Source organism: Heloderma suspectum, chromosome 1, assembly GCF_057233095.1.
Source record: "Heloderma suspectum isolate Gila_16-S chromosome 1, 16-S_ref, whole genome shotgun sequence".
In the NCBI taxonomy this organism is placed as follows: domain Eukaryota; kingdom Metazoa; phylum Chordata; class Lepidosauria; order Squamata; family Helodermatidae; genus Heloderma; species Heloderma suspectum.
In genome coordinates, this window is record NC_139458.1 from 299,756,334 (window position 1) to 299,769,908 (window position 13,575).

Consider the following 13,575-nt stretch of genomic DNA (forward strand, 5'->3'; position numbering starts at 1 on the left):
TCTTTACATTTTTAAAACTCATTTTTAAACACAAAAGCCGATTCTGATATTTGGCCCCTATTTCCAAACTGGCTTGGAGCAACTGTGTGATTGATTAATATTTTTACTTTGTTAAGGAGAAATGTTCTTTCATTTCAGGTGGGTGGGAGTGGGGAACTTATGCAGTGTAGGCCAAAGACAATTTCCAATTGCCTGGAGATGTTTTAAAGCAAGTAAGTTAAGGCCATAAAGTAGCTATTACATTTACTTCATTTGCTGTGGGTGTAAGAAAAACAGAAATTACGATGAACATAATTATTTATGATCATTCAATTTATCAGCCACTCAATAATAAAGGTTCTCAGGGCAATATACAAAGGAAAACCAAATTAAAATCAAAATTACAGTAGAACAACTTAAGGAGCAGCAAATTAGACAGCTATAAAAGCAATAGATATACTAGCCTGCAGCATGATTTGTCCATGGCATTCATTTCTTGTTCTCTTACCAAAAGGTAAGCATATTTCAATATGGCCCAAATAGATCCAGGCTTTGAACAACACAGTGCTGCATATATTCTTCCCCCCAAATGGGCAACCAGTGATAGATTGATAGAAGCGGAATAGAATAGGAAAGGAAGTTGTTGCATTTGTTGTGCAAAGCCTCTCTGTTAGTGTCTGTGCTTCACTTCACACAATAGAATTTTAGCCTGTATGACACTTTAAGAAGATCATACACCTGAAGCAAATTCTATAATGCATGGGCAGTATCCAAACGTACACAGTGGCTAAGTACATTAACTTGTGCTAGTTTAAGGGACCTCTAGTGCAACACCAATAGCATTAGCTGGTGCGATGGGATTCCCCGGGAAATATGTCACGGCAGCTAATGCTATTGGCATTGCGCTAGACGTCCCTCATGCTAGCGCAATGTACTTGGTGTTGGTGCTTGTGTCAGCTGAAGATACTACCCTCTGAGAGGGCCCTGCCATTTATTTAACCGGGTGGACGCCATGAAAATATGCCAGCCAGAAGTGAACATGGGTCCATGCCGTGTGTGTTCATGAAATATTCCCTGTGGAAGAACTCATTGATGTGCACAAGCAGGACCTATTTAAAAGCATGCAACGGCAACTGCATCAGTACATTAGCCAGTTCTTTGAAGCCATCCCTCATTTTTAGTCCCTTTCGCTACTGGTTTTAAGGAGGTGAAAGAATGATAACAAGAGCTTATGTAATACTGGTATGAACAGATGAGCAGTCTTTCTCATGCCGATGTGCTAAAATAGTTTTTAGCGTATTTACACGTATAGCCTGCTCTTCCTTCTGAGGAGCTTGGAGCAGCTTGTATGTGGATTCCAGGCAGTCTCCCATCAAGGCAGGAAGCTGCCTTCTGCCAGGTCAGAGAGTCTGTCCATCCAGCTGCCTAGCCCCTTCTGCACTGGCAGCTGCTTTCCAGGCACTCCCTCAGGGGTCTGCCACATCCCCGCTAGCTGATCCATTTTTAAATGGAGATGCCAGGGACCAGACTCGGGATCTTTTACATGAAAAGCAGGTGCTCTTCCTGTGAGCTCTGGATCTGACCTCTCTGGCTGGACCTGCCTAGCTTCAGCAGCAGAACTACATCATGTAAACGTTGGTAAACAAATGCACCATACAATGGCTGAGTTTTTCATGGTGCAGGGTAAAAATAATTCTGCTTGCTCTTTAATTACAGATGCTTTAAAATTAAAGAGTTCAAAACTCTTAAAAAGCATTTTCTAATCCATGTGTGTGGCAAATCCCTGCTTATAACTATGCCTATTTTATCTGTTCCTCATTTATTTGTGCTTTGTGAAATGGGTTGTGGCATGCATTTCAAGTAGTTGCACAAAGTTGGCATTTATCTGACAGTTGCTGGTTGCTCACTTTAATGAAATGTTCTTGATGCCATGTCAGCTGTTTCTCCTCTTTAAATCAGGTGGATGCACGCTGAAGAATAAATCTACCCAGTCCCTAGAATACTGCGCGGAGCTGCTTGGTTTGGATCAGGACGATCTGCGTGTTAGCTTAACCACCAGAGTCATGCTGACAACGGCAGGGGGCACCAAAGGAACGGTTATAAAGTAAGTTGCTTGCTACTAGGGTCAGAGCACAGAAAAGCAGCCTGGTTTCCCCCTCTTTCTCTCTCCTTCCTCCCTCCCTGCCCAACTTGGTATGTTGTTTATTTTGTAGCTGAGGTTGTAAATATTGACTATAAAATCCTTTCTTCAAGCTATTCTGAAATGTCTAACTTGCATCTGTTTATGGAGGTATAGAAATATAGAGTCGCTTTGCCTTCCTTTGGGGGGGGGGGGGGCTTTGTTCTCCAGGATGAATGGCACTTTCCTTAAAGTAATAAAACATCTGTCGCTATACCAAATTTATTTCTGTCTCCTTTTATCCCAGTGTGCGAGAGAAAATGTATCTATGTAATAATGGTAAGGGGGTGGGGGTGGAATTGCCTGACGGTTTTGTTAATGATTAAGCTGTCAAATGTTGGTAAAGAGAAGTGAAAATGCCCTACAGCATGTCTCAGCACAGCTTGAATTCATATTCACATAACAGTGATTGCTTAAAAGCTAAGAGTAAGCAAGATGTTTGTACTGAGTGTACAATCTGGACAGCTCCTTGGAACATTTTAAAGATGGGAGTGGAAAACTCCAACTTTCACTTGGTTTTTTAAGTATGCAACTTAGCCTTTTCCATGTGATTCCCAGTACAGCAAAAGAAACTAGTTTTATAAGCGTGGGTTATGCAAATAGCCTGCTATGTCAGCTATTTGGTTCCTGTCCCATGGTCTGAGTTGTAGACAGGTTCCATTCAGTCGCTTCCACCATTAATGGATCCCACTCAAGATGTTTCATCTTATCAGTGATTATTTCATGAGAGGCCTTGCCTATTTCCCTTTGGTTTGTGATGTTTAAAGGCACCATCCAGATTTCTGATGGCCTTTGTTTCCAACTTAATTAGCTCTTAATACAGAGTTATCTTTGTAAGCCATTCACTCCCCCCCCCCCCCGCTTTGTTTGCTGCTCAGTCACAGTCAGGGTAAAATCCTGGCTTTCTCTGGTCATGTCGTAGACAGTTCTCACTTCTGCTCTCTTTGTGAGTGTTGGGTGGTGGTGGGGGGTCTATTGAAACCAGAAACTGGCTCTGTATTTATCAGTCCAGTATTAACTGTATGATCTGTACTAGGGGTGCAAAAGACATTTGTTGTTGTTGTTCAGTCGTTCACTCGTGTCCGACTCTTCGTGACCCCCATGGACCGTAGCACGCCAGGCCTTCCTGTCCTCCGCTCTCTCCCGGAGTGTGCTCAAGTCCATATTCATTGCATCGGTGATGCTATCTAGCCATCTCATCCTCTGCCGTCCCCTTCTCCTTTTGCCTTCAATCTTTCCCAGCATCAGGGTTTTTCCAGTGACTTTTCTCTTTGCATTAGGTGGCCAGAATATTTGCGCTTCAGCTTCAGTATCTGTCCTTCCAATGAGCAGTCAGGATTGATTTCCTTTAGGATTGACTGATGTTGACCCCCTTGCAGTCCAGGGGCCTCGTAAGAGTCTTCTCTAGCACCACAGTTCGAAGGCATCAATTCTTCAGCGCTCAGCCTTCCTTATAGTCCAGCTCTCACAGCCATACGTTACTACTGGGAAAACCATAGCTTTGATTATACGTACCTTTGTCGGCAAGGTGATGTCTCTGCTTCTTACTATTCTGTCTAGGTTTGCCATAGCTTTCCTCCCAAGGAGCAAGCGTCTTTTAATTTCATGGCTACAGTCACCGTCTGCGGTGATCTTGGAGCCCAAGAAAATAAAATCTGTCACTTCTTCCATTTCTTCCCCTTCTATATGCCAGGACATGATAGGGCCAGATGCCATGATCTTAGTTTTTGTAATGTTGAGTTTCAAACCAGCTTTTGCACCTTCCACTTTCACCTTCAACAACAGGCTCTTTAGATCCTCTTCACTTTCTGCCATTAGGGTGATATCGTCTGCGTATCTGAGGTTGTTGATAATTCTCCCGGCAATCTTAATTCCGACCTGTGATTCATCCAACCCGGTGTTTCTCATGATGTACTCTGCATATAAGTTAAATAAGCAGGGCGACAATATGCAGCCTTGTTGTACTCCTTTCCCAATTTTGAACCACTCGGTTGTTCCATGTCTGGTTCTTACTGTTGCTTCTTGACCCTCGTACAGGTTTCTCAGGAGACAGGTAAGGTGGTCTGGTACTCCCATCTCTTTAAGAATTTGCCAGAGTTTGTTGTGATCCACACAATCAAAGGCTTTAGCGTAGTCAATGAAGCAGAAATAGACGTTTTTCTGGAATTCTCTTGCTTTTTCCATGATCCAGCGAATGTTGGCGATTTGCTGTCTAGTTCCTCTGCCTCTTCGGAACCCAGCTTGTACTTCCGGTAGTTCTTGGTTCACATACTGCTGAAGCCTAGCTTGTAGGATTTTGAGCATCACCTTGCTGGCATGTGAAATGAGCACAATTGTATGGTAGTTTGAACACTCTTTGGCGTTGCCCTTCTTTGGAACTGGAATGTAAACTGACCTTTTCCAGTCTTGTGGCCACTGTTGAGTGTTCCAAATGTGTTGGCATATTGAGTGCAGCACTTTAACAGCATCATCTTTTAGGATTTTAAATAGCTCAGCTGGAATACTGTCATCTCCGCTAGCTTTGTTGTTACTAATGCTTCCTAAGGCCCACTTGACTTCACTCTCTAGGATGTCCGTCTCAAGTTCAGTGACTGCACTCTCATGGCTATCAGGGACATTCAGATCTTTCCTGTACAGTTCTTCTGTGTATTCCACAGAAGAATACACAGAAGAACCATACACCTCTTCTTAACCTCATCTGCTTCTGTTAGGTCCCTGCCTTCTTTGTCCTTTATGATGCCCGTCTTTGCACAAAACGTTCCCTTGAGATCTCCGATTTTCTTGAAAAGATCTCTAGTCTTCCCCATTCTATTGTTTTCCTCGATTTCTTTGCATTTTTCATTTAAGACGGCCTTCTTGTCTCTCCTTGCTATTCTCTGGAACTCTGCATTCAGTTGGGTATATCTTCCCCTTTCTCCCTTGCTTTTCGCTTCCCTTCTTTCCTCAGCTACTTGTAAATCCTCATCAGACAGCCACTTTGCTTTCTTGCATTTCTTTTTCTTTGGGATGGATTGAGTTGCTGCCTCCTGAACAATGTTACGGACCTCCATCCATAGTTTCTCAGGCACTCTGTCTATCAGGTCTAATCCCTTAAATCTATTCCTTACCTCCACTGTATATTCATAAGGGATATGATTTAGGTCATACCTGAATGGTTTAGTGGTTTTCCCTATGTTCTTCAATTGAAGCTGAAATTTTGCGATAAGAAGCTCATGGTCTGAGCCACAGTCAGCTCCAGGTCTTGTTTTGACTGAGTGTATAGAGCTTCTCCATCTTTGGCTGCAAAGGACATAATCAATCTGATTTCGATATTGACCATCTGGTGATGTCCATGTGTAGAGTCGCCTCTTGTGCTGTTGTGAAAAGAGTGTTTGCTATAATCAGTGTGTTCTCTTGGCAAAACTCTATTAGTCTTTGTCCTGCTTCATTTTGTACACCAAGGCCATGCTTGCCTGTTATCCCGGTTATTTCTTGACTTCCTACTTTCGCATTCCAATCCCCTATGACGAAAAGGACATCTTTTTTGTTAGTTCTAGAAAGCGTTGTAGGTCTTCATAGAACCGATCAACCTCAGCTTCTTCGGCCTCAGTGGTTGGGGCATAGACTTGAATTACTGTGATGTTGAATGCTTTGCCTTGGATTCGTACTGAGATCATTCTATTGTTTTTAAGATTGTACCCCAGTACTGCTTTTCCCACCCTTTTGTTGACTATGAGTGCTACTCCATTTCTTCTAAGGGATTCTTCCCCACAGTAGTAGATATGATGGTCACCTGAATTACATTCGCCCATGCCTGTCCATTTTAGTTCACTGATTCCCAAGATGTCGATGTTCAATCTTGCTGTCTCATGTTTGACCACCTCCAGCTTACCTGATTCATTGACCTTACATTCCAGGTTCCTAAGCAATATTCTTTACAGCATCGGATTTTCTTTTCACCACCAGACGCATCCACAGCTGAGTGTCCTTTTGGCTTTGGCCCAGCCGCTTCACTCTTTCTGGTTCTACTTGGATATACCCTCTGCTCTTCCCCAGTAGTATATTGGATACCTTCCGACCTGAGGGGCTCATCTTCCGGCATCATATCTTTTAGCCTTGTGATACGTTCCATGGAGTTTTCTTTGCAAGAATACTGGATTGGGTTGCTATTTCCCTCTCCAGTGGACCACATTTTGTCAGAACTCTCCACCATGACCTGTCCATCTTGGGTGGCCTTGCACGGCATAGCTTATGGCTTCACTGAGTTACGCAAGCTCCTTCGCCACAACAGGGCAGTGATCCATGAAGGGGGCAAAAGAAATACACTTGGAACTAAAGAACAGGTTGCGTCTGAGCACATTCTGAGTTTAGGAATTTCAGTGTCAGAACTGACCTGAGCTCATGATCTCTTCACACACAAGTCCACTTCTGGTTACTCCAAGCTTTGTTGATTTCAGCAGCCTAATTTAGGTTGGTGAGGGAGAATAATTTTGTTGCTATTGTTAAACAATCAGGAGTCAGAAATCTACTGCAATTCATCCAAAGATCTACCAGTAGATCCTGATCTACCTTCTCCCCTCCCTGGTCTAGGTAGTGAGTCTCTGTGCTAGAAGCAAAGAGATGTATTGCAGGAATGGGCAACTTGTGGCCTTCCAGATGTTTTGGTCTACAACTCCCAGAGTCCTTCACCATTGGCTATGCTGGCTAGGGCTGATGGAAGCTGTAGACCAGAACGTCTGGAGGGCCACAAGTGGTCCACCCCTGCCATAGAGCATCTCTCTCAGATATGCCCCTGACTAAGTTGTGGTACAGGCAAAGGGGAGAGGGAATCTTTCAACAGAACTCCAATATAAGATGGTGTGATCCCAGCCCTAGGGAAACTTTAAAAGATGTTGTTCTGTTCTTTTCATTTTAGAGTATTGGTACAGGTGCACGACAGTCAGTCTTACACATATATTTTGAAAATGAGTTCGGTTCTTAGTCAGCCGAGCACAGAGATTAGCAGCTGGAGTCCCCAGGGCCAAATCTTCCGCTTCCCCTATGCAGTATCTAATGGCAAGAGAAATGTGGAGGTGACAGTGGCTGTGACAACAGGACACTGGGAATCCACTTGCAGTAAGGGGGCGGGGAAAGGCTTGCCTCATCATCCTCCATCTTTTCTGCAAAGTACCCCTCTCATAAACCTACTTGCTGAGCAGGGCCTATCTGTTATTAGGGTCCTTTAAAACACCGAGAGATCATGAGATCTGCCATCTTGATTTGCTAGCCACTGTAGTAATCTGTACACCTTATAGTTCAAACAGCAGATGGTGTATATTTTGTTAAGGCCCAGGTAAACTGGCACTTTATGTTGTTGACCACAAATTTTGTTGCTGTGATATATGAAAGTTCGAACTGTGTATGGAATGACATCAGGTCTGGGTTACTTCTGTCCCGAGTATAGACTGGGTTCCCAGCCAAAGTAGGTTCCATGATGTTAGTGAATGCTCCCTTTTCCTTTCCTCACAAAGCAAGACATCCGGAGTGTGTGTTCACAGGTGTGTGGGAGCCCCAACACTAGCAGCAGCCACCTTAAAGGGGTGCCTTAAAATGCTGATGGATTTCTCCTAGAAGATGTCAGGTCTGGAATTAGCATCTTGGAGTAATGTTCCTAGAATATAATGAATTGCAGAAATTGCATGTCCCTGTGTCTTTGGATCTTCACTGCTGCTTCTGTGCGTATATGTTAGTGACTAGGAGGGCGGAAAAAAAGATACTGGCATAATGGCCCAAAGAGGTATGTGGTTTTCAAATTGAATCGAGAGCAGAACTTGCTTCCCTATGATCTGGCACTGAATTCTGTGCAGCAGGGGGAAGCGACCTTTTGGGCCACAGCTGTATTTTAGCAATTTGCCCTGGGCGCCACCACAGAATGGTTGCCGTGGGAGGCGTGGCGAAGGACAAGTAACCTGCCCCAAAAGACTGAGTACAATGCAGAGATGGGGTCTGAACCCCAGCACACTAAACAGCTCTTTTGAACCCATAGTTTTCAGCATCAGCACAAACCTATTTCACAGCAATCCCAGCTGCTGTTAAGAATATGTGTTAATTTTATAAAAAGTGGGCGGGGCGGGGCACCTTGGTTGGTGCCAAGAAAGGTGCACAGGGGCACCACGTTGCCTAGCCCTGCTCTACGGTGTTGGAAATGCAGCAGGCTTGTCTTGGAATGACTGAAATAAGACCAATGGATGACTTCTACATTTTTTCCCATGAAAAGTATAGGAAATACTACAAACTTCTAACTGCTGAGATTTAGGGAGAGCACACTGCTTAGTAGGTAGTGCAGATGAACTTGGGGCAATAAAAAGCAGTTTGATGTGCTATTGTTCTTGCATAATTAATCTTATTTTAAGACTGCCTATCAGGATGCAGTTTTGTACCCCATCGCATCCTCAGTCTCTTGCTGCTTGCATCCAGTGCTTTCAGAAAGCCTCCTGAATTGGGCAATTTGATACATGTGCACAGCTGTGTGCTGTGTTGAAATAGTAGCGTGAACATGGAAGTGGAGCTGCCTATAGGTGATAATGGCTAAAGGGGACACGAGGTAATGACTTGGGGGGTGAACAGGAAAGAGGACAGGGCTTCAAATTTCAGACCTGCTTGGTCAGTAGGTTGCAGAGATTTGGACTGAAACCAGACCTAGACTGAGTTGAGTCTGGTCTTCCACCATAGCCACAGCCCTTCTGCCACATAATATTTCAAGATCCCAGTGGACAGTGTGTTGGGCCGGGGTGTGTGTGTGTCTAATCCTGTACAAATCATGACTTAGAATATGTTTGTATTTAGTTTCAAAAGCACTTCAGCTGCATAATATTCTTTATAGAATAAATGACCATAGTTGCTTCTTAACTGCAGATGTTAACGGTTCTTCGCCTTTTCCTTTTCTTCCTACCTTTATTCCTTTAATTAATTTTAATTAATTTAAACCTAAAATTAATTTAATTTAAAGCTGAAATTATGATGTGTATAACCTCTGACATAAAAGATTGGCAGTTGACATGAACTGCAAGGATTACAGCATTGAACTCTTAAACATATCAGGAGGGGAAAGAAAAGGAACCTTCCCTCTATTTATAAGGTAGGATTCCTGTCAGTACCCATTACTGTAAGATAAATCAAGAGATTGTACATTAAGGCTAGTTGCACTCTAATGTAAAATAGTGCCGTTATTCCTAATAAATAGAGCCTCTACTTCCTTGCAATGCCATGTTCAATAGCAGGGGATCCCAGTTCATCAGACAGTGTAGCTATTTAACATTAGCTTGCTTTTAAATACATTTTTACAGAGTAGAGAAGTTCTTGCAATAGAGAGCAATCACCTTTTACTCTTCAGGTTGCTGTAATGCTGGGCAGCTGCCCTGCAGGCTCTCCACCATTCGTCTCGGCATTGACCTAGAGAAGAACACATGTAGGGCTGACCACAACTGTTAATCCCTTTCTTGGACAGTGTCAGAGTATCAGTTCAGATGGGATGGTGCTTTTCAGCAGGTAGGCCTTAAGTCGGCTGAAACAATTCACACTCATTGTATACTCAGTTCTTTTTGCTGTGCCCTGGTTCATTTTAAAATCAATGTTTCTTTCTCCAGAGCAGGAGAAGGGGGCAGAGAAATAAGTATTTTAAGTTTTTGTTAATGATACAAACGATAGTAGTCCTGGCTGAGCTATTTTCAAGGTGTGATTTGTTTGTGTCTTTATTTTCGATTCATACATGTATGCTTGTAATAAAACTAAGGCTGAGGTGAAGTGGGGGAACGCATTTCCCAGAAAAAGCACACCCTCCTTTTGGCAGTTTTTCAGGGGGCACATATGTGGTCACTTAAAAAAAAAAAAAAGTGTGTGTGGCTGGATGCTACAGAGAGAAGGCACCCACAGCACAGATTTCAACATCCTGTCATCTTCCCCAATTCCTGGGTTTGAGGTGACATCAGTTGTTGAGCCTCTCTACAGCCCTGATTGGCTGCAGTTTCAGTGCCATTTTTTCCACTGTCAAACAATCCTCCTTCTCCCTAACAATAGAGACATCAACATGTAGCCCACCAAAGCCAATTCAGAGCGATGGCAACGCTTCTTGAATAGGCATTGCTTTGGCTTCATTTGCATTCAGTGGTGTTTTCACATAGCCAAATTTGAACTGCTGTATGAAGAGGTTGCTGTCATCAGGAGGAAGGCCATTTTAAAAGCAAATAATATGGATGCATTAGGCAGTCCGAGCTGCAAACGCCAGTGAACTAGTGCCCAAAAGTCAAGCTTTTGTGGATCTTTCATGAAATACTTTGAACCCACTGCAAAGCATCCTTGTTGTGCTGAAAATATTGTCTGGAAAGCATTTGGCTTAGCCCTACATGAAAACTTCCTGGAACAGCCTTTCCTTTGTCAAGTCATTTCCCTCTCGTCTTACATGTTCCCCCTCAGGATTTTGTGTTTCAGCGTAACCTTTTCTACTTCATCTTTGATGCTCTTCCTTGACACCTGATTGCATCTGCTCAGCCCATCACCCTTCTTACTCCCTTTCAAATCTCTAATCTTTTTTTATGTCCCCACAATCCTTGCCTTGTCTTTCTGATGTAGATAGTAATCCTTCTGGGGTAGGTACCGTGTCATCCGTATCTTATCTGTTGTGCTTTGCACACTTTTGGCTCTGTATAATAGGTAAAAATAGTTTCTAGACTCGTATGGCTGTTTTATCGCTTATTTATTTTATTTATTTCATTTCTATACCACCCAATAGCCGAAGCTCTCTGGGCGGTTTCGCTTCCTGTGCTGTTTATTGTTTTGCATTATATTGTATTTTATTCTTTTAAGTATTTGTATTGTATTTTATACTTTTATATTTTATATTTATGTTTTAGTTTTTTTAAGGTTTTGTAATTCGCCCAGAGAACGTTAGTTACTGGGCAGATTAGAAATGTAATGAATGAATGAAAGAAAGAAAGAAAGAAAGACCGTAGTAATGCATTTTTGCATATATATATGGAGAATGAATTTTAAGAATTTCTTTTGTAGGCATGCTTCATCCTGTATGATTTGTTCTTTTAGGATGGATGCAAACTGTAAAGAAGTAGAGACCATTGAAGTGGTTAAATCAGCATTGCAGAAAGAGATGCTTCACCTGTTACCAAAGAGCAGAACTAAAGCAGGGTCGGGGTCCCCCTGGCTCCACCCATCCTGCTACAGGGAGCAGAGTGCAGTCTACAAGCCCTCTCCCCCAGAGGAATCCTGCTGTTGTCTCCAGTCTGCGAGATGACAGCAGGTATTCCCCTACGTGCTGCCCCCCACTCCCAATCGGGGTGACAAGTGGCACATGAAGCCGGCAACTTGGCTGGTGATTGGTGGATATGCACGTGACTAGTATGTTACTTCCTGCTCTTCCCAGTATTGTGTGGAAGGAAAACAGATGTTTCCATTATGCGGATGCAGCTCTCATACAGTTTCAAGGAGCTTGGAAAGAGCATAATTGATCTTTTTGGTGCCAGTTCCCATGAAGCCGTGCTCCACTTAATTACCTTGGTAGTGCCTTGGGGCTATTGCTGAACTTACAGCTGGGCTGGGCTCCTGGTAAAAATGCTCTTTGTGAACTGGTGCCTCCATGTGGTTGCTGCAAATGTTGCTGCCCTGGTGCTCTTCATGATGGAGGTACTTTCCAATCCATTGTTAAAACAAAAATCACGGCTGCTGTGTTTACACCACCAATGCGGAGGCACCAATTTGCCTCGGTGCAAGGCCAGCCTGGCCACAAAATCAGCCCACCTTCAAAGATTAGGGACCTTTCCACACCATCTGTCACTGTTTGCAGTTACAGTGCAAGGCACCGTACAACTACGTTCACATATCTCTGTCTCTGATGCCTTAAATGTGTGGCTTTACAGGAAATTTTGCTTATTCTAACAGTAAAATTATGATCCTACTGCTCTCTGGCCTGGGAGATGCCAGGAATAGGGCCTTTTCAGAGTTGGTTCCACATTTATGGAATTTCTCCCCTCAAGAGCCCAGCTTTGCCCCCTCTCTTGCAGAATTTAAGGGGACTTGAAAGACTGTGTTTTTAAAAATTCCGACAAGCTTTTTACTGATTTTATTGCTGACCCTCTATATATGTTTTATTTAATGCTGTTTTTCTTATACATTGTTTAATTGCGTTTAATGTTCTTTATTGTAAGCTAACTTGAGAAGACTTGCCTAAAAGGTGGGGTAGAAAGAAATAATAGTAATTTTCTTTTCCTGCAGAGTACCGTTGAAAGTAGAACAAGCGAATAATGCACGTGATGCTTTGGCAAAAACAGTCTATAGCCACCTCTTTGACCATGTAGTAAACAGGGTAAACCAGTGTTTTCCTTTTGAGACGTCATCTTTTTTTATTGGAGTTCTGGATATTGCGGGTTTCGGTAAGTGTTTTATATTTGAATGTTTCAAATTATTCACTTTTTATTTCAACTTCTACGTCCCACCTTCCTTCAGTCATGGAACTCATTCAAGGCAGTGCATGTGAGGTTCCCGGGTGAGCTCCCAACTAGGCACTGACCAGATCCAGACCAGCTGAGCTTCAGCGTGGCAGCTGTATCATGTACCCTTGAACTTTGCTCTTGGACCTAATTAGTTATCTGTATTCCTGCCATTGAGTGCACATTAAGTCTACAGTTGTTTAAAGATTGACATCAGATGTGGTGTGAGCATTACGTAGGTAATTCTTATGAGTGTCTGATGCATATATTAGAACATAACCAATAATTCAGAAGAAAATAGGACAAGGCCAGCGATCCGTCACATGGATGGCAGACACAGTTTAATACCTTATAACTGTCCTAATCGTATTTTGCTGCAAGTCCTATTGAATTCAGTGGGACTTCTTAGCAAGGCGGCTTTGAGATTTGGGCTTTATCCTCCTTTGCATTCAAATAAATGTGTCCCAGTTACACTTACTTTCATGCTTGTGGGCGAGTTTTCTTTCCAGATCATGCTAGGGTGGCAGGAGGGGTGCATGGAGGATGGTTCTTGGTGGCTGCTGCTAGTGTGGGAGCAGCATCTTTGCTGAAATCCACTTGTCTTCCATCTAACTTGGAAACCATCTCCTGCCAATCTCACAGAGCTGCTGCAAATATTGTCCTTATTATTCCGTTGTATACTAGGTTTATGGTATATTCTGCAATCTGACTTTTCCCACTTTAAAGCTATTCATCACTTTGTCTTGCAGAGTATTTTGAACACAACAGCTTTGAACAGTTTTGCATTAACTATTGTAATGAGAAGCTGCAGCAGTTCTTTAATGAAAGGATTCTCAAAGAGGTAACTTAGAACATGCCATGCTGTCAACAAAGTTGAGAAAGGGCCTTTTTCTCCCTTAATATATCACAATAATTTCCATACCTTATATTGTAACAGTAATTTCAGTGCGGTTTTCTTCCTAT

General features: G+C 42.9%; 1 protein-coding gene across 3 annotated transcripts in view; it reads left to right on the top strand.

Annotated features, from left to right (window-relative positions):
• Positions 1-13,575, top strand: part of MYO6 (myosin VI) — a 158,085-nt gene that overhangs the window by 78,160 nt on the left and 66,350 nt on the right. For all 3 annotated transcript variants that reach the window (XM_084826946.1, XM_084826944.1, XM_084826945.1), the window contains exons 12-14: positions 1,939-2,083; positions 12,398-12,555; positions 13,362-13,453. In XM_084826946.1, the coding sequence (XP_084683072.1) occupies positions 1,939-2,083; positions 12,398-12,555; positions 13,362-13,453 (395 nt within the window). The remainder of the gene's footprint in view (positions 1-1,938; positions 2,084-12,397; positions 12,556-13,361; positions 13,454-13,575) is intronic.